This window comes from Arachis ipaensis, chromosome B8, assembly GCF_059453495.1.
Source record: "Arachis ipaensis isolate K30076 ecotype BB chromosome B8, ASM5945349v1, whole genome shotgun sequence".
NCBI lineage: Eukaryota > Viridiplantae > Streptophyta > Magnoliopsida > Fabales > Fabaceae > Arachis > Arachis ipaensis.
The window spans coordinates 28,482,863-28,509,859 of record NC_142443.1 but is presented as its reverse complement, the minus strand read 5'-3'; the positions used below and the strand labels follow the sequence as shown (position 1 = coordinate 28,509,859).

The 26,997-nt window shown below is 39.6% G+C and overlaps 2 protein-coding genes and 1 non-coding gene across 3 annotated transcripts; 2 read left to right on the top strand and 1 right to left on the bottom strand.

Moving 5' to 3' along the window:
* The first annotated feature begins 671 nt into the window (after positions 1-671).
* LOC110265276 (uncharacterized) lies at positions 672-1,391 on the top strand. Its single transcript, XM_021108194.1, has one exon. The coding sequence runs from the start codon at positions 672-674 to the stop codon at positions 1,389-1,391; it is 720 nt and encodes a 239-aa protein (XP_020963853.1).
* A 1,082-nt stretch (positions 1,392-2,473) lies between these two features.
* LOC110265275 (uncharacterized) lies at positions 2,474-4,197 on the top strand. The gene is made up of 2 exons (XM_021108193.1): positions 2,474-2,570; positions 3,758-4,197. The coding sequence occupies exons 1-2, from the start codon at positions 2,474-2,476 to the stop codon at positions 4,195-4,197; spliced, it is 537 nt and encodes a 178-aa protein (XP_020963852.1).
* Positions 4,198-14,645: 10,448 nt separating this feature from the next.
* On the bottom strand, positions 14,646-14,753 carry LOC148547538 (small nucleolar RNA R71). The gene has a single exon (XR_015897603.1). It is a non-coding gene; the product is annotated as a small nucleolar RNA R71 (small nucleolar RNA).
* Between the last annotated feature and the right edge of the window lie 12,244 nt (positions 14,754-26,997).

The following is a 26,997-nucleotide window of genomic DNA, read 5'->3' as shown; positions in this document are numbered from 1 at the left end:
TCAAATCACCCAAACGCAAGTCCCCCAAATTACCTACCCTTCTTCTTCCGCCAACCAAGATGAAACCCTTCGCACTATTCTTCAAGGGAAAAAGGAACTTCAAACTACACTTACCTCTAGCCTCACAGGTCTCACCTCTACTCTCCAAGCCCTTATATCCCGTATGGACCTACCATCTACCTCCAATACTCAACCTTCAAGCTCTAGTGCACTTTCCTCTTAACCCTTACCTAACCCCAAGGGTGGAATCAATGCCATCACCTTGAGGTCCGGCACTACATTGCAAGAAAGGAGTCCCGAGGAGCCAAGCTCACGTGAAGCCATTCAAGATGAAGATGTTGTTGAGGTAGAAGATGTCGAAGATGAAGATGACGTACAAGAGGCGGTTGAAGGAAAAGTTGTTCAACCGAAGGATGGAGTTTCTAAGGAAGAAAATGGTTCAAAAGAGGCTATTCCAACTCCTTTTTCACACCACCAGGAGGACTAAAAAGCAAGTGGAGCTAGATCCCAAGATGGTGGATATCTTCAAAAATGTTGAGGTAAATATTCCCCTTTTTGATGCTATTTGCCAAGTTCCTAAGTATGCTAAGTTTCTAAAAGATTTATGCACGAACAAAGAGAAGATTCATGATTAAGAAACTATTCCTTTGGGTAGGTCAATTTCGGCTTTGATGGGTGCTATACCAGAGAAATGTGGTGATCCCAGTCATTGTCTAGTTACTTGCACTATAGGTGGTATACAATTTGTTGATTGCATGTGTGACCTAGGTGCTTGCGTTAGCATTATGCCTCTATCTATTTATGATGCATTCAAGCTTCCACTGTTGAAACGATTGGTGGCCCATTTTGTTTTGGCGGATAAAAGCATAATCTCGGTGGTTGGCATTGCGGAAGATGTCTTAGTGAGCATTAAGGGGTTGACTTTTCCAATTGATTTCTACATTCTTGAGATGCTCCCTAATGACTCCGAAAGACCATCATCTATCTTTCTTGGGAGGCCGTTCTTGAAATCCTTCCGGTTTAAATTGGATGCTTTTTTGGGTACCTATTCCTTTGAAATTGATAGAAGAGCAGTGAGTTTCAATCTTGATGAGGCTATGAAGCATCCACCGAAGGACTATTCTATCTTCCGGTGTGATATGATTGATGATATTGTGGCCGAAGTCCACCAGGATACAGTGGATGAGAAGAACATGGTTCAAGGTTCATGTGTGGAGAAACCCCTTGAATATGATGAAGACACATTGCCACCTCCGGTGCTATCGAATAATCAAGTGCCAAGTCATGAGCTAAATATGGAATTGAAGCCACTTCCACTCCATCTTAAGTATGCCTATCTTGAAGAGAATCAAAAGCTCTCGGTGATCATTGCAAAGGAGCTTACCTCCTAACAAGAGGAAAGATTGCTTAATGTACTGCGAAGGAACAAGAAAGCTATTGGATGGAGTTTGGTGGACATAGTTGGTATAAGCCCTCAAGTTTGTGAGCACTGCATTTTTCTAGAGGAGAGAGCCAAGCCTATCCATCAACCACAAAGGCGGTTGAACCCCACAATTCTAGAAGTTGTGAAGAAAGAGGTAACCTGACTACTAGAAGCCGATATTATCTATCCAATCTCGGATATTGAGTGGGTTAGCCCGGTACAAGTGGTTCCGAAGAAGTCTGGCGTCACCATAGTCAAGAATGAGAGTGGGGAACTCCTGGCCACAAGGGTGCAGAAATCAAGGAGAGTTTGCATCGACTACATGCGCTTGAACTTGGCCACTCGCAAGGATATCTATCTACTACTATTCATCGATCAAATGCTTGATCGCCTGTCCGGTAAATCACATTATTACTTTTTAGATGGTTATACCGGTTATTTTCAAATCCATATTGCTCTGAAAGATCAAGAGAAAACCACTTTCACATGCCCTTTTGGAACGTATGCATACAAAAGAATGCCTTTTGGTTTATGTAATGCACAGGCTACGTTTCAAAGGTGCATGATGAGCATCTTTTTGGATCTTCTTGAGCACTGTATGAAAGTATTTATGGATGATTTTAGTGTTTATGGTGATTCTTTTTACCTTTGTTTGGATAATCTTGCTAAAGTATTAGAAAGATGTGCTAGTTCAAACCTTGTGCTTAACTTTGAAAAAAATGTCACTTTATGGTAATGTAAGGTATTGTTCTAGGTCATATTGTCTCCAATACTGGTATATCTGTTGATCCTGCCAAGGTTGATGTTATTTCTGGTTTACCTTATCCCTCTTTTATGAGGAAAGTCCATTCTTTTCTTGGTCATGCAGGTTTCTACCGGCGGTTCATCAAGGACTTCAGTAAGGTTGCACTACCCCTTTCCCGTCTATTGCAAAAAGATGTGGAATTTGACTTGGTTAAAGAGTGTATAGAAGCATTTGATAAGCTGAAGATTGCCTTAACCCAAGCTCCTATTGTGAGAGGGCCTGATTAGAGTAGGCCGTTTAAGATTATGTGCAACGCATCTAACTATGCGGTAGGAGCGGCACTTACTCAGCGCGAAGGTAATGATCCCTATATCATAGTTTATGCTTCTAAGATATTAGATGGTACCCAGTCTAACTATACTACCACTGAAAGGAACTTTTAGCAATTGTTTTTGCCTTGTATAAATTCTGAGCCTATTTGCTTGGAACCAAAGTGGTAGTATATTTAGACCATGCAGCTTTGAAATACTTGCTAGCTAAGAAAGAATCAAAGCCAAGGTTAATTCGTTGGATATTGCTATTGCAAGAGTTTGATTTAGAGATCAAGGATAGGAGTGGTTCTCAAAATTTAGTGGTGGACCACTTGAGTCGCCTATAGCATATAAAAAGTGACTCAACTCTTATTAATGATGCATTTCCTCTTGATAGCTTGCAAGCAATATCTGAGGTAGTTCCTTGGTATGCACTCATTACTAATTATTTGGTTAGTCACACCTTTTCTCCACATTTTTCTAAACATCAAAAGGACAAGCTCAAAAGCAAGTCCAAGTATTATATATGGGATGACCCATATTTGTGGAGATGTGGTGCCGACCAAATAATTAGAAGGTGTGTTCCACAATCCAAAATTCAATGTATCTTAGAGGCGTGCTACTCTTCTGAAAGTGGTGGCCACTTTGGCCCTCAGAGAACTGCAAGAAAAATCTTAGTCTACGAATTTTGGTGGCCCACACTCTTTAAGGATGCAAATCTTTTCTGTAACTCTTGCCACCAATGCCAAAGGTTTGAAAGCATATCCAAGAGGGATGAGATGCCCCAACAACTCATGTTGTTTTGTGAAATTTTTTATGTTTGGGGTATTGACTTCATGGGACCCTTTTCCAAACTCGAATGGTTTCTTATATATTCTGTTAACAGTGGATTATATTTCTAAGTGTCCTACCCGTACTGATAATGCTAACGTGGGTGTCTCTTTTGTGCGAAATAACATCATTTGCTGCTTTGGATCACCACGAGCAATTGTGAGTGATCAAGGCTCTCATTTTTGTAACAAAAGAATGACAGATTTGATGAAGAAACATGGTATTATTCACAAGGTGGCGACAGCTTATCATCCCCAAACAAATGGCTAGCCGAAGTGTCTAATAGAGAGATTAAGCGCATACTCGAGAAGATGGTTAAACCCCATAAGAGGGATTGGAGCTCTAGGCTCGGAGATGAACTATGGGCTTATCGGACAGCTTACAAGACACCGATCGGCATGAGTCCGTTCTAGCTAGTCTACAGAAAGGCTTGTCACCTTCTGGTAGATGTAGAACACAAGGCTTATTGGGCTGTGAAGGAATGTAACTCAGGATTGGGAGGAGCCGGAGTTGAAAGAAAATTGCAACTGGAAGAATTGGAGTGCATTCGGTTAGAGGCTTATGAAAACTCAAGGCTCTACAAAGAAAAGGTGAAGCCAGTACATGATCAGAACATCAAGAGAAGAGAGTTTAGAGCTGGGGATCGAGTCCTTATCTATAACTCAAGGTTGAGATTAATGTCGGGAAAACTGAGGTCAAGGTGGGATGGTCCCTACGTGGTGGAGAAGGTCAAACCGTATGGAGTTTTCCACTTGAGTCACCCCTCAAGCCCTACCTTCTTCAAGACCAATGGCCACCGTTTGAAACTCTATCATGGTGTGAAGGTGAAGAACAACAAGGAGCTGAAGATATTTCTCTTGAAAAACCCGGCCAAGGAAGAGGACTGAGCTCATAGACCTTCCAACTTAAGGACGTTAAAGAAAAGTGCTAGGTGAGAGACAATCCACCATGGTATGATCTTCCTTTACTATAGTTTTTTTTATTATTTATTTGCTTATCTTTGTTTCATTAGATGTGTGTGACACTTTTCAATTATACATATTTGCCTTTGTTCTGATTTAAAAAAAAAGGGGTTGTCACACGTAGGCGTGACTGACGCGTACGCGTCAACGCCCAAATTTTGAGGCTGCTGCTACCTGGTGATGAGCGGATATTTTATATGCTTTTTGGCATCATTTTCATATAATTTTTAGCATGTTTTGTTTAAGTTTTATTATATTTTCATAGGTTTTAGTGTAAATTTGACATTTTTAGTTTCTACTATGAGTTTGTGTATTTTTATGCAATTTCAGGTATTTTCTGGCTGAAATTGAGGAGCTAGAGCAAAAGTCTTATTCAGAGGCAGAGAAAGCACTGCAGATACTGTTAGGATCTGACCTCCTTGCACTTGAAAGAGCTTTTCTGGAGCTACAGAAGTCCAAATGGAGCGTTCTCAATGACTATGGAAAGCTAACCTCCAGGGCTTTCTAGAAATATATAATAGTTTATACTTTGCTTCAGAATTGAAGGCCCAAAAATGGTGTTCAACGCCAGCCATCTACCTCAGTCCAGGCGTCCAACGCCCACAGAGGAGTGGCCAGCGTCCAACGCCCACAAAGGTATCCCTAGCCAGCGTTCAACGCCCAAGGAGCATCCTAGCACGTGGAGACCACTCAAGCTCAACCCAAACACTCACCAAGTGGGCCCTGGAAGTGGATTTTTGCACTACAAGCCTAAGCCTATCATATTTCTGTAATCCTTAGTTATTAGATTAGTATATATAGGAGAAGATCACCCTTTGTTAGACACACTCGATCTTCTTCCACCACTTTACACATTTTACATTGTTCTATTAGTATGAGTCTCTAAACCTCCTAGGTTGGGGGGAGGAGCTCTGCTGAGTTTTATGGATTAATAAAAGTATTACTGTTCTATCTTCAATCCGTGTTTGATTCTCTATTCTAAGATGTATCTTCGTTCTTCATCCTTATGAATGCGTTGAACCGGCACAAGGTTATCTCATTCTACATGGGTTCAGAGTGAGTCTTTCATCGGACAATGATGAACCACTAGCTTGATTATACATCTCTTAGACGGCTAATCCACGACTTCTTTGGGGACTTCTCGAGACACCAGTTCAGCCGAAGTATGGAGAGATTAGGGTCTTTGTGGTAGAGGCTAGAACCAAAGGCGCAGCTTTCTCTGATCCGGAAGATTCGACATTGTCTGTGGTGTTTTGAGTAGGATCATCAAGGGGAATGGACTGCAGGAGCTTCACCCTCAATCAGACTGGATGCGGACTAACCCTGGTGTTCAGCTCTGGAGGAGAATTGGCGACCTCTCAAGAAAGGTGTTGATCACATACAGCCTGCCATAGAAGAAATTATTGACAGTTGAAGGAGATAGTAAAACCGAATTGATCCAGAAGAATAAAGTATCTCCGAAGCCTTAACCATCTTCTTATCATTGCATTCACCATCAACTGAGTAACGTTATCTTTATTTTACTTTTATGTGTTTTAAATAAGCAACCCACTTTTCTATCCACCTGACTAAGATCTACAGGATAACCATAACTTGCTTCAAATCACAATCCTCGTGGGATCGATCCTGACTCACTCAGGTATTACTTGGACGACCCAGTGCACTTGCTGGTTCAGTTGTGCGAAGTGTAATTCCGTGCACCAAGTTTTTGGCTCCGTTGCCGGGGATTGTTCGAGTTTGAACAAACTAATGGATTATTTTGTTGCTTAGATTAGGTATTGTTTTTAATTTTGTTTGAGTCTTTTATTTTCTTTTTAAAAAAATCAAAATTTTTCAAAAACCGTTTCTTTTCTTTGTTAATCTTGATCTTTTGTTTGAGTCTTTGTTCTTGTTCTTGTTTGAGTCTTTTTCAAATTTCTTGAGTCTTTTTCTAAAAATTTTTCAAAAATGGTGTCTTTTGTTTGAATCTTGTGTCAACCTTTAAGTTTGGTGTCTTCTTGTGTCTTTTCTTTTAGAAATTTTGAAATTGGTATCTTTGGTTTTCAAAATTTTTAAGTTTGGTGTCCTTTGCATGTTCTTTATTTTCTTTGAATTCTTTAAATTTTGTTCTTGGTGTTCTTCTTGATCTTCAAATTGTTCTTGTTTTTCTTCTTGTTTTGATCTTTAAAATTTTAAGTTTGGTGTCTTTAGGTGTTTGTCTTTGAAATTTTCGAAAACTTAGTGTTTTAGATCTAAAAATTTTAAGTTTGGTGTCTTTTGGTTGTTTTTCTCTTTCTTCATTAATTCCAAAAAAATTCAAAAAATATTTTTCTATCTTTTTTTATCTTAATTTTCAAAATATCAAAAAGATTTCAAATTTTAATTTCAAAAAGATTTTACCAAGTCCAGATGGGATGGATGCCTACCAAGACGCACAACTTGAGCATAAGAAATACGATTTTGACTAGGATCCCGTCCTCCGGGTCATTGCTCAACCCAGAAGCGAGTGGATCCAAGCGAGGGGGCAGGGTTCAACCCAAGTGCATCTCCGCACAAGCACTCACTATGGAGGCTTGAGTGTGGACACAGATCATGTCTCACTATGTATTGTCGAGCACTCATGAGTCCACTATTATTGTAGACATGGCCATTCTTGTTTGGTGCATCCTCACAGAGAAACCTCTCAACTTTCCACGACTCATCCGACAAGCTATGGGCCGAGTTCAAACAGTGGGCAACCTACCTTTTCCCGCTTTGGTTACGGACTTGGTATCTGCGGCTGGAGTTTCCTATGAGGCTAGGGATGTGAAGACTATGATTCCAAGGGATGACGAAATTGTCCCGAATGGAAAATATATTAGGCCTCAAGTGCCACCCGTGCGCCAGAATGAGGACCCGTCTTTGGAAGCTCCATCATCCTCCACTCCACCATCATCGACACCACATGCACCATAACAATCCGCCAACTAGTTGTTACTTGAGCTCATCGAGAAGGTAGACCGGCAAGGCCGGAGGATTGAGCAGATTGAGCGATGCAACAAGCGCCACTATGACTACTTGAAGAAGCTCATTGGGCATTCTAACCCATATATGGAGGAACCCGACACCTCGGACTCTACTTCCACTGATGGCGATGCAAGCGATCAAGAGGTGGACATGAAGGCACCCCTGTCCCCCCCCCCCCCAATCTTTTGGCCATTGAAAGTGGCGATCCCAGACACGCTTTGCGGATCACTGATGGCACGGAGGACCGTGCCAAGCTTTAAGTGTGGGAAGGTCGGTAACTGACTCCCGAAGGTAATAACCCTCTTTTCCCAACACCTATGTCTTAAATTTCTTTTCGTAGTTAGTTGTTGCATTGCATTATAATCAATGTTTGTACATATTCTACCATTTCTTTCCTGCTAGGACTACCTATTTAAAGTAATAATTTCTTTTTTAAGAAACTGTTTTAGGGCATTTCGCTAATTTAAATTACAAATTTTTTTGTTGAACTTTCTTAAAGAAATTTAATTTGGAACATGATTTTAGAGCTCGAACACACAAACCTAGTGAGATTTTTGAACCTATTTGATTGGTTGCATCTTATCAACCAATATTTTGTTTTGGTGTGTGTTGTTCTCTCTAAGACTGTGATCTTTGTCTTGCTTGATTCTATATTTTCATTGTTTGATGTATGCATGCACTTATGTGATTGAGGCCTTCGTTTCACTAAAACTCACATACACAAATAGCCTTACCTTTTCATCATCCTTTGCAAACCAATGTTGAGCCTATTTTATCCCATTTGTTCTTTATTATTTTAGCACATCACTAACTCTAAGTGAAAAATAATAAATGTCCCTAATTTGAACCCTTGGTTAGCTTAGACTAGTGAGAGTGTACATGAATTAAGTATGGGAAAATTGGGTTTGGAGAATGCTTGGCTTGGAAATTGGGTATTTTATATTCTTAAGTGAAAATGTGAAAATAGTTTGGGCACTTGTTCATGCATCCAACACTTTAATCATATACATTAACTCCTTGTGTATATATATATTCTCTACCATATTTCCAAAAAAAAAAAGAGAGAAAGCAATAAAAAGGGGATAAAATTCCCCAAGGCAACTAATGATTTCAATGCATATGATTCGTATTTAAAAAAATATCAAGGTGCACGAATTTGTGGAGAGAAAGTCAATGGGTAGTTAGATTTTACATTGTAATTACATGGAGTGTCTTAGGTTAGGTGGGAAGTTTAGGTTAATCAAGGATTCGAATTTTAGTCCACTCAACCAAATACATTTCTACCTTGACCCTAACCCCATTACAAACCTTGAAAAGACCTGTTGATATGTGTATTCATGCATTAATTTTTTGTTGATTGGTAGAAGAAGAGGAAGTCTTAGAAAGCAGGATTAGTAGAGAACCGAGAGAATCAACCCTCAAACACTAGAGTGATTAGAGCGTAGACACTTCCAGTGAGGGTTCGATGCTCGATTCTTTGTTCCCGGCTTTCACGAGCTTTCTTCTTGCAAGTCTATTTGTATTTCATTTTGGGATTTGAATTAGTGGAATCCAATTCATATTTGTTCTTGAAAGATTTATTTACTTCTAATCATGTAGGTAGAATTATTCAGCATGTAGTTGCATTCATATAGATAAGGCATTGCATAAGTCTTACCACTTTCCCTTCACTCTTTTGGTTCCCTTGAGCTTAGCATGAGGACATGCTAATGTTTATGTGTGGGGAGATTGATAAACCACTATTTTATGGTATATTTTGGATTGAATTAAGTGAATTTTTTCAACTATTCTCACACTTATTCATGTAAATTGCATGTTTTTAAGTTTTCTTCCTAATTTTTGTGCTATGATTGAAAACATGCTTCCTAGGCCTTAAAATCGCTAATTTTTAATCCTCTTTTATTACCATTCGATGCCGTGATATGTGTGTTAACTGATTTCAGGGTTTATAAGGCAGGGATGGCTTGGAGGATGGAAAGGAAGCATGCAAAAGTAGAAGAAACACAAAGAATTGAGGATTTGAGAAGTTGGAATCGACGCACATGCATGGCTGAAGCATACGCGTGATCAAGCCATCTTCCAAGCGACGCGTACGCGTGACTAATGCGTACGCGTGACCAAGATCGTCATCCACTGACGCATACACGTGACTGATGCGTACGCGGGCCAGTACAGAGCCCACCGACGCGTACACGTGGCTGAGGCATACGCGTGACGAGCATCACATGCTGCAATTAAGGGAATACACTGGGGGTAATTTCTGGGCTGATTTTGGCCCGGTTTCAAGCCCGAAAATGAAGACAATACGCTGGGAATGGAGCTGAGATAGACACACTTCACTTTAGCTTTAGTTTTTCAATTAGTTTTCGAATTTTAGTGAGAGAAACTCCTACTTCTCTCTAGGGTTTTGATTTTCTTAGTTACTTTTAATTGGATCTTGAGAGAAATTGCTGTTACCTTCATTTTCTAGTCATTTTCCTTATAGCTTCCTCTTTAATTCCTTTAGTACTCTTTGCAATTTGGTTATCTTAAACTCATATTTGGATCTTGTTACTCTTGAATTTTGTTAATGTATTGAGTTATTTCCATATCCATTATTATTTCTGGTTTTGTGATTGTTGATTATTGTTAGCAGTAACTTGAACTGGATTATTTTCTAGTTTTTATCATGTGTTTTATCTATGCTCACCAAGTGTTTGAGGAAATGTCACCCATAATCATGGAGTAGATTTCCTTGATTGGTTTGGGGTTGAGTAATTGGAACCACTTGAATTGTCTTATTCAAGTGTTGATTGGTAATTGAAGATTGCTAATTAGCTTGAAACTCACCAACTCTAGTTCTTCTCTATGACGTGACTAGGACTTGTGAGCTAAAGTTAATTGTTTCACTTGACTTTCCTTCAATCGTTAGAGGATAACTAAGTGAGAGTAATGAGCCTTTACCATCACACTTGGAAAAGACAATAAGGATAGAAATTCCAATTCTCACCCCTAACCAAGACCTTTTATATTGATTAATTATAAACTCTTGCTAGTTATCTATTGCTCTAATTCCTAGTTATTTATTTTTCTTGTTCTCAACTTTGAAAATCTCTAGAAAATCCTAACCAATAAATTGCATCTTATGTTAAGTCCTAGGAAAAACGACCTGGGATTCTACTCCCGGTTATTGAATTTATTTGTGACACACATTTTAACTTTGACTGAAGATAGATTGTTGGTTTAGACTATGCTTACAATGTAATTTTCTTAATCAATTCTATACCGACAATTATCTTCACATCACCATCACACGAGGGTGTTGCGAACCACAGCAAACTTCACACATTCCTAATCCTACTTTCTTTTTGGTTTCCCGTTTCTGTTTCTGAATCTCATCCATTTTCACTTTCAAGCTGATGCATGCTTCACTTTTAAACTGATGCATAGATCCTGCAGTCAATGAAAAATGCTTCCATATTTCTGGCAGGCTCAAAGAAGAATTATCACTTCATTAATTTTCTTGAAATCAAAGTCCCATACAACAACACACCCTAACTCAAACTAACAATTAATCATGATAATATGATATATCTAACGAATTCAAAGCAATACCTATGCAATAGTTTCTAAATTGAATTCCTTCCTCCACTTGATCATGTTATCACACATTAACTTTGTTTACCCAAAATTTTAATAGTGTCTGAACCAATTCCTTCCTTGCATTATAACGAAAATTTTGTCGTGAAATCAGTAAGCAAAAATATCAACACTAATTGTATCGCCATCAAGTTACTAAATAATCGCAAAAGTAATAAGCCAAATTTGAAATCAGAGAAGTAATCAATCAAGCTAAATTAATGTGGAGGTAATCACAAAATTAACAAAAAAGAATCCTACTTTCTTTTTGGTTTCCCGTTTCTGTTTCTGAATCTCATCCATTTTCACTTTCAAGCTGATGCATGCTTCACTTTTAAACTGATGCATAGATCCTGCAGTCAATGAAAAATGCTTCCATATTTCTGGCAGGCTCAAAGAAGAATTATCACTTCATTAATTTTCTTGAAATCAAAGTCCCATACAACAACACACCCTAACTCAAACTAACAATTAATCATGATAATATGATATATCTAACGAATTCAAAGCAATACCTATGCAATAGTTTCTAAATTGAATTCCTTCCTCCACTTGATCATGTTATCACACATTAACTTTGTTTACCCAAAATTTTAATAGTGTCTGAACCAATTCCTTCCTTGCATTATAACGAAAATTTTGTCGTGAAATCAGTAAGCAAAAATATCAACACTAATTGTATCGCCATCAAGTTACTAAATAATCGCAAAAGTAATAAGCCAAATTTGAAATCAGAGAAGTAATCAATCAAGCTAAATTAATGTGGAGGTAATCACAAAATTAACAAAAAAGAAGCTTTCATAGGAATGCACAAAAGAACACAGGAGGAGATCTCAAAAGTTACCGTGTCGTGACCCCATGAGACGCACCGAAGGAATAGCTCTTCCTTCGATAATCACATTCACCACTTCCTCTGCAAGATACAACCACCGAAGGATTTACTCCAAGAGACATGCACGACCAAATTTGCCAAAAACCAAAATGAAGGGAGCAACACGCTAGGAGATCGAGGAAGAGGAACAGAGGATTTACCGTTTTTGGCAAGATCGGCGAGCACGTGAATGGCGCGCTTGGCGGCGGCTCAATCTGACTCCTTCCATGAAAAAGTGGAGTTGAGGATGGAAACCTGCTCTTGGATGTCGGCAAGAATGGCATCGCGGGCGTCACTAGTTACTTTCCTTCTGATCTCAAACGCTATGGCGAGCTTGATGGTGACAATGGCGAAGAGATGAATACGGTGGTGTAGATCTAGGATTTCATTCTCACTCTTCTTCCTTTTCTAATTTTTTTGGACAAGTAGATTATTAAAGAATGGCTATTTGTTTGGACAATCAGGCTTAGAAATTTAAACTAGCATTAATTAATGGGGGTTTCATATTTTGCCATAAATAAAATATGTTATGGAGGTTTTTCAAAACTTCCAAAAAAAAATCCTATAAACAAACAGAAATCTTGTAGTGTATCCCTCCCCGCAGGTACGTCACGTTTTTTACCCTAATTAGCCGCCTTATTATACGGACACTAACTTTAACATCGGAGTGTGATAAACCACTATTTTATGATTTATATTGTGTTTAATTGAGTGGTTTTTATCAAGCCATTACCTACTTATTCATATGAATTGCATGATTTTATAATTCCTTCCTAGTATTGTTTATGGTTGAAAACTTGCTTCCTAGAAGCCTTTAATTAGTACATTTTAACTCTTCTTTATCCCATTCGATGTCGTGATCTGTGTGTTAAGTGTTTCAGGCTTCATAGGGCAGGAATGGCTCAGAGAATAGAGAGGAAGCTTGCAAAAATGGAAGAAACACAAGAAATTAAGGAGATGACCAGCGAACACTGACGAGAGCGCATGGCTCACGCGAGCGCGCGAAATGAAGAAATCACAGCGACGTGAACGCGTGGATTGGAGTCTGCACGAATGACGCAAACGTGTCGACGATGCGAACGCTTGACAAGGAAAATCGCTGAATGACGCGAACGCGTAGACGACTTGTACGCGTAACCTGCGTGATCTGCAGAAATAACAGAATACGCTGGGGGCGATTTTGAGCCGCATTTTAACCCAGTTTTCGGCCCAGAAACACAGATAAAAGTGAGGGAACGTGAAGAGACTCAACACGCTTCGACACACACCCATAGGCATCCACACACATTGAGATACATTGATATTAGGATTACTTTTAGTTTTAGATCTGAATCTAGATTCGCTTTACATTTATAGTTTATGCTTTGGATTTTGGATGTTGATGAATCATCACCTCCATCGAAGTTACTACTTTAGTTTGTTTCCTTAATCCTTCACTCTTTTCAGTTGATCATTGACCCTATTCAAATAAGTATGTTACATTTTGGATTTATTAATACATAGAACTGCTTTTACTTTTAATTAATTTTAAATCTCTATTTTATATTATTTTATTCAATTATGTCTTCTTATATTTTTATGAATATTAATTCCATGTCAATGGAGTAGATTTTCTACTTGACATGGGGTTGATTAAGAGGAGACACTTGAGTTGGAATGCTCAAGTGCTTAGTTAAATTGGACATTGTTGGCTAATTCTGTATCTACTAATGCTAGACGTTCCCAAGGGAAAGGACTGGAATTTGCGGATAAGAGTCAGTTCAATCACTTGACTTGCCTTTATTTAATAAGGGTTAACTAAGTGAAAACAACAACCTCTTTATATTACACTTGAGAAGATTCCAACAAGGATAGAACTTCCAATTAATCAATTCCCCAGTCAAGGCTTTTTATTTTAATAATAATTCTTATTTTTATTGTTTTAATTTATAATTATTTTAATTACTCATTATCCAACTCAAACCTTTTGAAAAATTTCTGATTAATAAATTAGCACTCTTTCCTGCAACTCGTTGGGAGACGACCTGGGACTCATACTCCCAATATTTTTAATTCTAATTTTTGTGACAACCCTTTTTAAATTGGTGAGGCAGACTTTAGCTGGTTAAGGGCTATACTTGCAACGCTGTTCTCTTATTAAAATTCTCTTAATTGGTCTAACTTCTGCCACGCACCAATTTTTGGCGCCGTTGGCGGGGAGTTGCAATAGTGTGCTAGATTATTAATTAGTGTACATATTTTTTATTTATTTGCATATTTTATTTTTAGTTTTTTACCATGAGCTATATGTCTTTCTCATTGAATGACGCGTTCATTACCTGATCCGAGCTTAGCCGCTTTTGATCCTGAAATTGAAAGAACTCTTTCACGTATTAGGCGAGCTCGACGTTGGTTAGCCTCTGAGGGTGGTGAAGTGATTGTTATCGATTCACCAGTCTCATCTGAGGGAGAATCTGAACCGCCATCTGAGAGCGAGACAAGCTCCTTTACTACTGATTCAGTTAATTCCAGTGCAGATAACATGGCAGCACCTAGGAGGATTACTCTCCAGGAAGCTGGAGCCCCAAATTTTACACTGCAGCCGTATCAAGTGCATCACCCAACTCTAGCTGCAGCTGCAGATTTTGAACTGAAGATTGCACTAATCAACTTGATGCCCAAGTTTCATGGCTTACCTGCTCAAGAGCCTATCAAGCACCTTAGAGATTTCCAGACAGCCTGTTCTGCTGTTAGGCATAATGGTACAGATGAAACTTCTATTCTGTTAACTGCCTTCCCATTTTCTCTTGAGGGAAAGGCAAGGGAGTGGTACTACTCCCAACCTGAAGTGACTGTTACCAACTGGGATACGCTTAGGAGAGAATTTTTGGAAAAATACTTTCCATATGAAGTCACAGATAGACTGAGAAAAGAAATCTCATGTATTGTTCAAGGTGAATCGGAGACTCTCTATGAGTACTGGGAGCGTTTTAAGAACCTTCTAGACACATGTCCCCATCACATGATTGATAGACTGGTATTGATCAACTGCTTCACTCAAGGAATGAACCCCCAGGATAAGACTACACTGGATGGTGCTAGTAACGGTTCCCTGAAAAAGTATAGGACCGCAGATGAAGCATGGCAACTGATCAGCGACTTAGCTGAGTCCACTAGGAATCACAGGCCGATATGTAGCCACTCAAAAGCTGTTGCAGAGATCTCCTCTAGTGTTGAAACTACTATTCTTACACAGAGTATATGTGAAATGACCAACCTACTGAAACAGATGCAGTTAAATCAACAACAAGCACATAAAGCTCAGCCTCCCCCACCACAACAAAGCCAACAATTGGTTCTACAAAGAGTATGCGAGATCTGTGTTGATTATAGTCATTATACTGATGAATGTCCGTAGCTCCAACAGGAAGACAACACTGTGGCAGCCACTCATAACTTCTATGACCGCCCAAATCAAGGATACAATCAACAAGGTGGCAACTACAACCAAAGTGGAAACTATAACCAAGGATGCCAAGACAACTCCAACCAAGGTTGGAGGGAAACTATAACAGAGGAGGCAGAGACAACAATGGAAACCAGAGGTGGAATAACAATAATAACAATAGACAGCAGAATCAGAACCAACCTTACAGAGCACCTCACCTAAGACAGCCCCAAGGACCCCAGCACAACCAACAGCAGGTTCCTCAGATCACTTACTCCAATTCCTCATCAAATGATGAGATGCTCCGTTCTCTGGCACAAGGGCAATAAGACATGCAGACACAGCTGAACTCTACTTTAAATGGTCTGACTGCCACTTTACAAGCTCTCGTCTCCCGGTTAGATTCATCACTTAATTCCACCAATCAACCTTCAAGCTCCATTGGAATTCCTTCTCAACCCCTACCTAATCCCAAAGGTGGCATCAATGCCTTCACTTTAAGGTCCGGAACCACATTACAGGAGAGGAACCAGGAGGAGCCAAGCTCACCAGAACACGTCCCAGCTGAGGATGTGGTGGAAGTGGAAGATGCTGAAGAGGAAGAGGATGTACAGAACATAATTGAAGAAGAAGCAATTCAACCACAGAATGAAGCACCAAAGGATGCAGAGGCTGCAAGTAACGCCCTTCCTATCCCATTCCCACAACTTGCAAGGAAGACCAGAAAGCAGATAGAACTAGATCCCAAAATGGTAGAAATATTCAAAAAGGTTGAGGTAACTGTTCTCCTTTTTTATGTTATTCAGCAGGTACCTAAATACGCAAAGTTTCTAAAAGATTTGTGCATACATAAAGATAAAATTAATGAATTAGAAACTATTCCTTTAGGTAGTTCTATATCTGCTTTAATGGGAGGTATATCTGAAAAATGTAGTGATCCAGGTCCATGTATGGTTAACTGTACCATTGGAGGTGTAAGTTTTTCTGATTGCATGTGTGATTTAGGAGCGTATGTTAGTATAATGCCATTGTCTATATATGATACTTTGAGGCTCCCTCCCTTAAAAAGGTCTGCAGCTCATTTTGTGTTAGCAGATAAAAACATTATTACAGTGGTTGGAATTGCTGAAGATGTATTAGTGAGCATTAAGGGGCTCACATTTCCCATTGACTTCTATATCCTGGAAATTTCCCCTAATAACTCAAGAAGACCATCATCAATCCTACTTGGAAGACCATTCCTGAAGACTTTAAAGTTCAAGCTAGATGCATTCTCAGGAACTTACTCCTTTGATATAGATGGCAGAACAGTGAGTTTCAGTCTAAATGAAGCTATGAAGCACCCTCCAGAAGATCATTCTATCTTCCAGTGTGACATTATTGATGAAACTGTAGCTGAAGTTCACCAAGAAGAAATAGAAGAGAAGCACATGGAGCAAGGTCCAAGTGTGGCGACACTTTCTGAAAACAATGAAGACCCTTTACCATTATCACTAGCCCCGGATGATCCAGAACCTAGCCATGAGCCTAAATTAGAATTAAAGCCCCTTCCTCCACACCTCAAGTATGCTTACCTTGAGGATAATCAGAAATTCCCAGTTATCATTGCAAGGGAACTTACCTCTCAACAAGAAGAGCAACTGCTCAGTGTGCTGAGAAAACATAAGAAAGCAATTGGATGGAGCTTGGCGGATATAGTAGGCATCAGTCCCCAAGTTTGTGAGCACATAATATATCTAGAAGAGGAAGAAAAGCCTATCCGTCAGCCTCAAAGAAGATTGAATCCCACCATCTTAGAAGTTGTCAAGAAAGAAGTAACCAGGCTACTTGAAGCAGATATCATTTACCCCATCTCAGACAGTGAATGGGTCAATCCAGTACAAGTAGTCCCCAAGAAGTCTGGAGTCACAACAATAAAGAATGAGCATGGAGAACTCCTGACAACTAGAGTGCATAATTCATAGAGAGTTTGCATTGACTATAGGCGTCTCAACCAAGCTACTCGCAAGGATCATTACCCCTTACCATTCATTGATCAAATGCTTGATCGCCTATCAGGTAAATCCCATTATTGATTTTTAGATGGTTATATAGGATATTTTCAAATTTATATAGCTCCTGAAGATCAGGAGAAGATAACTTTTACATGTCCCTTTGGAATGTATGCTTATAAAAGAATACCTTTTGGCTTATGTAATGCACCTGCTACTTTCCAAATATGTATGATGAGTATCTTTTTAGATCTTATTGAGAACTGTATGGAAGTTTTTATGGATGATTTTAGCATATATGGTGATTCATTCAGCCTTTGCTTGGATAGTTTATCTAGAGTATTAGACAGGTGTGTTAGTACAAACCTTGTGTTAAATTTTGAGAAATGTCACTTTATGGTAAAACAAGGAATTGTACTAGGACATGTTGTGTCTAATACTGGTATTTCAGTAGATCCATCAAAGGTGGATGTCATTTCTAGTTTACCTTATCCCTCCTTCGTGAGGGAAGTCCGTTCGTTCCTTGGCCACGCAGGTTTTTACAGGAGATTCATTAAGGGCTTCAGTAAGGTAGCATTGCCTTTATCCAGATTGCTGTAGAAAGATATTGAGTTCGAGTTCAGTAAGGATTGTATGCAGGCATTTGATAAGCTGAAGATCGCCCTAACTCAAGCTCCAATTGTGAGAAGACCAGACTGGAGCCAGCCATTTGAAATTATGTGTGATGCTTCCAACCATGCAGTAGGAGCGGCGTTGGCTCAGCGCGAAGGTAAGGATCCTTTTGTAATTGCCTATGCATCTAAGACTTTAGATGCTGCTAAATCTAATTACACCACTACCGAAAAAGAGCTTCTTGCTATTGTTTTTACTCTGGATAAATTCCGAGCCTATTTACTTGGTACTAAGGTAGTAGTGTACTCAGACCATGCAGCTCTAAAATATTTATTAGCTAAAAAGGAGTCCAAACCAAGGCTAATACGTTGGATACTGCTGCTGCAAGAATTTCATTTAGAAATTAAGGATAGGAGTAGTAACCAGAATTTAGTTGCAGACCACTTGAGTCACATTGAGCACATTAAATATGACTCCACTCCTATAAATGATACTTTTCCATTCGACAGCTTACATGCAGTATCTGAAGTAATTCCTTGGTATGCACCTGTAGCTAATTATATAGTTAGCCACACTTTTCCTCCAAATTTTACTAAGCATCAAAGAGACAAGATGAAAAGCGAGTCTAAATATTTTATATGGGATGATCCATATTTGTGGAGGTGTGGTGCTGACCAGGTAATTAGACGGTGTGTGCCTCAATCAGAATTCCATTCCATTTAGAGGCCTGCCACTCATCTGAGAGTGGAGGACATTTTGGCCCTCAAAGAACAGCTAAAAAAATTTTAGACTGTGGATTCTAGTGGCCTACTCTTTTTAAAGACGCTACTGAATTTTGTAAATCTTGTTCCCCTTGCCAAAGGTTTGGTAATATATCCAAGAGGGATGAGATGCCTTAACAGATTATGTTTTTCTGTGAAATTTTTTATGTTTGGGGCATTGACTTCATGGGTCCATTTTCAAATTCTAATGGTTACTTTTATATACTGTTAGCTGTAGATTATGTTTATAAATGGGTGGAAGCAATTCCTACCCGTAGTGATGATGCTAACACTGTTGTTTCCTTTGTTAGAAACCATATTATTTGCCGTTTTGGATCACCACGAGCAATCGTGAGCGATCAAGGCACCCACTTTTGTAACAGGAGACTAACAAAATTACTGAAGAGGCATGGGATAATTCACAAAGTAGCAACAGCTTACCATCCCCAGACCAATGGGCAAGCAGAAGTCTCTAACAGAGAGATAAAACACATTTTGGAGAAGATAGTAAAACCTCACAGGAAAGACTGGAGTGTCAGACTACAAGATGCACTCTGGGCATATAGAACAGCATACAAGACACCCATTGGGATGAGCCCCTTCCGCTTAGTATATGGAAAGGCTTGCCACCTTCCAGTAGATGACACTAATTTCAAGATGGGAAGGTCCATACAGAGTAGAAAAGGCAGAGTCATACGGAGTTTTTCACCTGCGTCATCCTTCTAGCTCCAAATTCTTAAAGGTCAATGGACATCGCCTGAAGCTTTATCATGGTGAGAAGATGAAGAATAACAACAAACTAGAAGTTTTTCTCTTGGAAGATCCACCAACAGAAGCAGAATGAGCCTAACGAGCGTCCAACTTAAGGACGTAAAAGTAAAGTGCTAGGTGGGAGACAACCCACCATGGTATGATCGTTCAGTTTCAGTGTTAGTTTTATTCTACTTTCTTATATTTTCATTTATGATGATGACTCTTCTCATAATCTCAACATATAGTTGCATATAGTTTACATTTGCATTTGCATTCTGCATAAAAAAAAACCGCACGCGAAGCGTAAGCGTCGCTGACACGTCTGCGTCATTGGTGCGTTCTGAAGGAAAGAGACTTGAATAGAAAGTCACGTGAGAGCGTGGCTGGAGGCGTGCCTTAGGCACAACCAAGCCCACGCAAACGCGTCGTTGACGCGTCCGCATCATTTTGAAAAACCAGCCTCCCACGCGTCTGCGTCACCCATGCGAACGCGTGCCCCTAAAAATCAACGTAAAAGAGGTGTATGGCAGCAAGTTATGATGGAGTGGGGCTGGAATGATGCTAGAAGCACCAGCCCTATCACGCGTCTACGTGACCCACGCATCCGCATCGTTTTTCAAAATATGGCCATTCACGCGATCACGTCACCCACGCGAACGCGTCACCCTAAATTTTGGCAAAATGAGTTTGAAATAGAGAGTTGCGCGAACGCGAGGCTGCTCTCGCGCCACTCGCACAAATCAAGTCGCGCGACCGCGTGACCCACGCGTCCGCGTCACTTGAAAAACATCGCATACCATGCAACCGCGTCAACCACGCGTTCGCATCACATGTGGCGCACAGCTTATCCAGATCAGCCAAAATATCTTATCTTTTCTTCCTCAAATCCTAATTTTTCTTTTCCCTTGTTATTTCTTTCTTCCCCCTTCTTCCTTCTCTATTCTTTCTCATTTTTTACTTCCTTTCTTATTTTTCACATCCGTTATCAAGGTTCTTTTCTTTCTTTCCTTACTTTTTATTTTTCCTTTATTATTTTTATTAATGTTTTCTTTTCCTTTTTCTTTTCACTTTCATTATCTATATTTCCTTTTTTTTATTTTTATTCCTTTAATTGGTGTTAGATATTTAATTAGGTGATTATTTTCTTCTATATTTTGCTTGTGATTCTATTAAGGAATTGTTGGACAATTAATATTACTTCTTAAAGAGTTGCTTGCATGTTCAAATTCCTACTTTAAATAACATATTTACCATACATGCTATGTGTTTGTGAAAAAGCCCGTATGGCATTACGCATTATTTTAAATCTTTCTATTCTACTATTCTAATGCCTATTTTTCAGAAAACTCCTTTTATATTTTATTATTTAAATATAGTTGTCAATACAAATAGATTATTAGTTTGAAAGGCTTGGTAATCTACCTTGGACATTGAATGCTTAATCTATGCTATTCATGCCTTTGCCAGCATGCCAATAAACACCTTGCATTTAATTGCCATCACATGCACTTGCTATATCACCTTTGATGAACTTTTCACATGTAGTCTAGACCATGTGTTAACGACATCCTTCTTTACCGTGCATTGATTATCACCCTTAATGTTCGCTCCCTTGCTCGAACTCTTAGCTTTACATATTACTTTCTCTTTCCTTTTTCAGGATGGCCACCAAGAAAGGTAAAGAGAAAGCTACTCCCAAACCACCAGCAAGGAGAGGAACAAAAAGAACATTAATGGAAGAGCCATCTTCAACAATGGTGAAACCCTCAACAAAACAAATCAAGAGGATCATCAAGGTCGATGAAAAAGAGAAAGCCTTTCCAGCAAAGGATACTGCACGGTTCCCTAACCGCTACTGTGAGCAGATGTTCCCCATCCTGGCAGAGATGAATTATAACAATAAGTACCTTCTTATCCTCCCGACCAACATTGCTGAATTTGTTGAGCCCCACATTAAGCGAAGACAATGGGAATTCCTACGGAGACAGCCACGGCAGGTTAATCTTTCCTGGGTAGTTGAATTCTACTCCAATTTTCACATGCCAACCATGCAGTCTGTCTATGTCCATCAGAAGCAAATCCCTACAACAGAAGAAGCCATTCAACAAGCTTTAGATCTTCCCCCTGCTCTAGAAGGATTGGATGCATTCCAAGAAGCCTCACTCAAGCGCCAGACATACCAATTTGACTAGGACGCCGTTCTCAGAGTTATCGCACAACCTGGCAGCATATGGATCTATGGATACCATCGTTCCCGACCTAAGGGCATATTGGCTTCAGCACTCACCTTGGAGGCTCGAGTATGGGCACAGATCATGTTCCATTACGTCTTTCCGAGCGCTCACGAGTCTTCCTTCACCGTAGACATGGCTATTCTACTCTGATATATCCTTACAGACCAGCACCTCAATTTACCAAGACACATTCGGCATGCTATGGGACACGTACAAATTGCGAGCAACTTATCTTTTTCCGCCTTGGTTTCAGATCTAGTCTCAGCAGCCAGAGTCTCCTACAAAGCTGGGGACACCAAGGCCATGATTCCACGAGATGATCAATACGTCCCTAACAAGAAGTATATCAGACCTCCAGCAGCCACTATCAACCAGAGCACAGAACCAGCAGAAGATATCCCTTCTTCTTCTACATCACAAGCACCTTCAACAAACCAACTGCTCCATCAGATACTTGAGAGGCTAGACCGGCTTGACCAGAAAGGGAAGCAAAGAGAGCACCGTAACAAGCGCAGATTTACATACCTCAATGAGCTACTTGTTGGTAACCACCCACCTAAAGAAGACCCAGACACCCCGAAATCCACTTCATTTACCAGCACAGGGAGCCATGACGGTCCCGATGGTGGAGATACTGCAACCAGCCCCCCTTTGTTCCTGACAGATGGCACCGAGAACGGTGCAAAGCCTTAAGTATGGAGAGGTCAGTCAGTACCTGACTTCTGGAGGTAATTTCTTTTCCTTAAAACACCAATAAAATAGGATATTTAGTTAGTTTTTCTTTTGTAGAATAGGATAGATTGCATAGTAATAATTAGTTGCATGCATGTTCTACTTGATTGAAAAATAATAAGTTTCTTTTTAAGACTCTATTTCTAAAAAATTTCACCAATTTAAAACTTTTGTGTTAAATTTGTTTGAAGTTGTATTTGGAACATAGTTTAAAAAGTCAAGAACACACAACCCGTAAGATTTTGAGCCTAATTACATGGTTACATTATTTAACCATGAATATTTTATTCCTGTGTGTTCACTTCTCTATGATTGTAATCTTTATTTTGTTCCATCCTATATGTCCAATGTTTAATATATTATATGCATGTATATGATTGAGGCCATTACTTGTTTAGCTCACTTATCCCAAATAAGCCTACCCTTTAAATTACCCTTGTCAGCCACTTTGAGCCTTTTAAACCCCATTTGTTCTATATTTTACCATATCACTAGCCTTAAGCAGAAAAACAATTAAGCACCCCAAATTGAATCTTCGGTTAGCTTAAGATAGAGATTATGTGTTAATTAAGCATGGGAAAATTGTGGGAACATGGGTTAGTAAAGGAATATGTTATGTTCTTACCTTAATAAAATAATGGGAATTTGGGTACCTACTCATGTGAAACAGAAAAAATTAAAAATCCATATGCATTGATATGTTACTTTTAATTACAAAATAATAATAATAATAAAATCTAAAAAAATTCAATAAATATTTAAATAAATAAGGGGACAAAATTACCCCAATTCTAAGTTAAGTAAAGCTCCAATGCATATGTGATAAAAATTAAAAGAAAGTTGATGCATGAGTATGTAATGTAAAAGTGGGAATTTATGGGTAGCTAGGCATGAATTAGAATTAAATAGAGTATATGTATATTAGGTGAAAGCTTAGGTTAAGTCAAAGATTCATATTTATAGCTCACTTAGCCATATATATATATACCCTTACCCTTACCTTAGCCCCATTACAACCTTAGAAAGACCTCATGATGTTTGCATTGGTATATTAAATATTGTTGATTGGTTAGGTGAAGAACAAAGTTTAGAAAGCATGATTAGAGAAGGAAAGAGTGATTACCCTATACACTTGAGAGACTAGAGTGCACATACACCATCAGTGAGGGTTCAATGCTTAATTCTATGTTCCCTGCTTTCATGAGCTATCTTCTTACAATTTTACCTGTTTTTACTATATAATTTGAATTAGTGGAATTTGATTTATGTTTGTCTTGAAGAACCTATTTATTTTTAACCAAGTAGACAAGAATCATATAATTGCATTCATATATATAGGTTGCATTGCATTGCATGAGTTTCGCATTTCCCTACTCATTTATTTTATCTCCTTAAACTAAGCATGAGGACATGCTAATGTTTAAGTGTGGGGAGGTTGATAAACCACTATTTTATGATTTCTATTGTGTTTAATTGAGTGGTTTTTATCAAGCCATTACCTACTTATTCATATGAATTGCATGATTTTATAATTCCTTTCTAGTATTGTTTATGGTTGAAAACTTGCTTCCTAGAAGCCTTTAATTAGTACATTTTAACTCTCCTTTATCCCATTCGATGCCGTGATCCGTGTGTTAAGTGTTTCAAGCTTCATAGGGCAGGAATGGCTCAGAGAATGGAGAGGAAGCTTGCAAAAATGGAAGGAACACAAGAAATTAAGGAGATGACCAGCGAACACTGACGCGACTGCATGGCTCACGCGAGCGCTCAAAATAAAGAAATCGCAGTGACGCGAACGCATGCCTGACACGAACGCGTGGATTGGAGTCTGCACGAATGATGCGAACGCGTGGACGACGCGAATACATGACAAGGAAAATCGCTGAATGACGCGAACGCATGGACGACGCGTATGCGTGACCTACGCGATCTGCAGAAATAACAGAATACGCTGGGGGCGATTTTGGGCCACATTTTAACCCAGTTTTTGGCCCAGAAACACAGATAAAAGTGAGAGAACGTGAAGAGACTCAACACGCTTCGACACACACCCATAGACATCCACACGCATTGAGATACATTGATATTAGGATTACTTTTACTTTTAGATCTAAATCTAGATTCGCTTTACATTGATAGTTTATGCTTTGGATTTTGGATGTTGAAGAATCATCACCGCCGTCGAAGTTACTACTTTAGTTTGTTTCCTTAATCCTTCACTCTTTTTAGTTGATCATTGACCCTATTCAAATAAGTATGTTGCATTTTGGATTTATTAATACATAGAACTACTTTTACTTTTAATTAATTTTAAATCTCTATTTTATATTATTTTATTCAATTATGTCTTCTTATATTTTTATGAATATTAATTCCATGTCAATGGAGTAGATTTTCTACTTGACATGGGGGTTGATTAAGAGGAGACACTTGAGTTGGAATGCTCAAGTGCTTAGTTAAACTGGACATTGTTGGCTAATTTTGTATCTACTAACGCTAGACTTTCCCAAGGGAAAGGACTAGAATTTGCGGATAAAAGTCAGTTCAATCACTTGACTTGCCTTTATTTAATAAGGGTTAACTAAGTGAAAACAACAACCTCTTTATATTACACTTGAGAAGATTTCAACAAGGATAGAACTTTCAATTAATCAATTCCCCAGTCAAGGCTTTTTATTTTAATAATAATTCTTATTTTTATTATTTTAATTTACAATTATTTTAATTACTCATTATCCAACTCAAACCTTCTCAAAAATTTCTGATTAATAAATTAGCACTATTTCCTGCAACTCGTTGGGAGACGACCTGGGACTTATACTCCCAGTATTTTTAATTCTAATTTTTGTGATGACCCTTTTTAAATTGGTGAGGCGGACTTTAGCTGGTTAAGGGCTATACTTGCAACGCTGTTCTCTTATTAAAATTCTCTTAATTGGTCTAACTTCTGCCACGCACCAGAGTGCCCTTGCAGGTGGTCCTACCCACCGACCCATCGACGACTCTGACGGTTATCCTCCCTGAGAAGCTCACACCCAGGTCCAAATCCCCATCTCACGGTTGCTCCAGTCACATTACCAAACATTGGCGCCGTCTGTGGGGACCTGACGCCTATGGAGCTTTTCCCCAGTTCGGAGGAAGTACGGGAAAAGGGAGGAGCCCGCCTGCGAAACAAAGTGAGCTCAGGAACCTCTCAAGAGTGCCCCAAGCCCCCTCGTACCAAGGAGACTCCCACTCCCGACCTCACGAGGAATGTCTGTTTGGAGGTACGGGTAGTGATAGCTCAAGGATTATGCAAGAGCTTAGGCACAGAGTACAGAACCTAGAGAGAGAACTTGTTGCGAGGGACCGTTATCATCTTGAACACATCTGAGATGCCCGTCCGAGCCTCTCGCAAACCCAGTCCCCAACTAGGAGGTTGGAAGGGCGTAGAAGAAGCCCTAGAAGGGACGATGAGCATGACAAAACCGAAGCTCAGTCCCTCACTCACACCCGCAGTAGGTCTGAAGACTGGGGTGAGCGAAGAAGAGACAGAGAAAGGAAACGGCACGACCCTATCATTATGGTGGGCAACCCCTTTCCACCCTTCTATCCTCAAGGTTCGGTTGCTGAAAAACTTTGACAAGCCTACGGACACGAGGTATGATGGGACAAAAGACTCTCAGGAACATTTGACAGCCTTTGAGTCCAGAATGAACCTGGAGGGTGTTGATAATGCTGTAAGGTGCCGTGCTTTTCTTGTAACCCTGGCAGATCCAACGATACGTTATTTCAATGTGCTTTCGCAAGAATCCATTACGGCCTTCCCGAATATCGCATAGAGGTTCCTAGCGCAATTCACTACACGTATAGCTAAGGCCAAGCACCCGATCAACTTGCTGGGTGTGACCCAGCATACTGGCGAGCCAATGAGAAAATTCCTTGACCGGTTCAATGATGAATGTCTAGAGATTGATGGCTTAACAGATTCGGTAGCGAGCTTATGCTTGACAAATGGCTTGTTGAATGAGGACTTTAGGAAGCATCTCACTACCAAGCCTGTCTGAACCATGCAAGAAATCCAAAACTTGGTGAAAAAGAATATTAACAATGAAAAGGTTAGCCAAGTTGTGGCCGCCAATAAACGGCAGCCACCTAACCCGCCAGCACGTTCGATCGGGTACCTAGAGAAGCCAAAAGAGGCGCTAAAGGAGGGAACATCCGGAAACCATTCAAACCGTTTCCCCGGGTAGGTAAGTTTACTAACTACACCCCTATAACGGCACCTATTGTGGAAGTCTATCAACAAATTATGGACAAAGGCATATTGTCTAAACCTCGGTAGCTCAAGAATAGAATGGGCAGAAACAAAAGCCTGTATTGTGACTATCATAAGGGTTTTAGACACAAAACCCAAGACTGTTTTGATCTGAAGGATGCTTTAAAGCAGACCATTCGAGAAGGTAAGCTGACCGAGTTCTCGCAGTTCATACGAGAACCGAGAAGGAGAGAGCGAGAATGGTTCGTGGAGGACCGCAGCCGAACTGTGAAGCTAAGACAAAGGCTTCCCGATAATGCAAAAAATGCTCCGATTGTAGTCATCAATTTTGTGGTCGGAAGAGATGTATCACCCAAGTCAAAATCAGCAGCAAAGAAGGATGCAAAGGTCCTGGCAGTGACGTCGGGAAGGCCTAATACTCAATCTGAAGAGCTTCTCGAAATATCTTTTGGCTCGAAAGACCGCTGGTGCCATGACCTCCCT

Bases quoted from the DNA above. Each gene is read 5' to 3' on its own strand.
- LOC110265275 (XM_021108193.1), top strand. From the start codon at position 2,474: ATGTGCAACGCATCTAACTATGCGGTAGGAGCGGCACTTACTCAGCGC. The intron at 2,571-3,757 runs GTACCCAGTCTA...ACCTTCTGGTAG, and splicing joins TGCTTCTAAGATATTAGATG to ATGTAGAACACAAGGCTTAT.
- LOC110265276 (XM_021108194.1), top strand. From the start codon at position 672: ATGGGTGCTATACCAGAGAAATGTGGTGATCCCAGTCATTGTCTAGTT.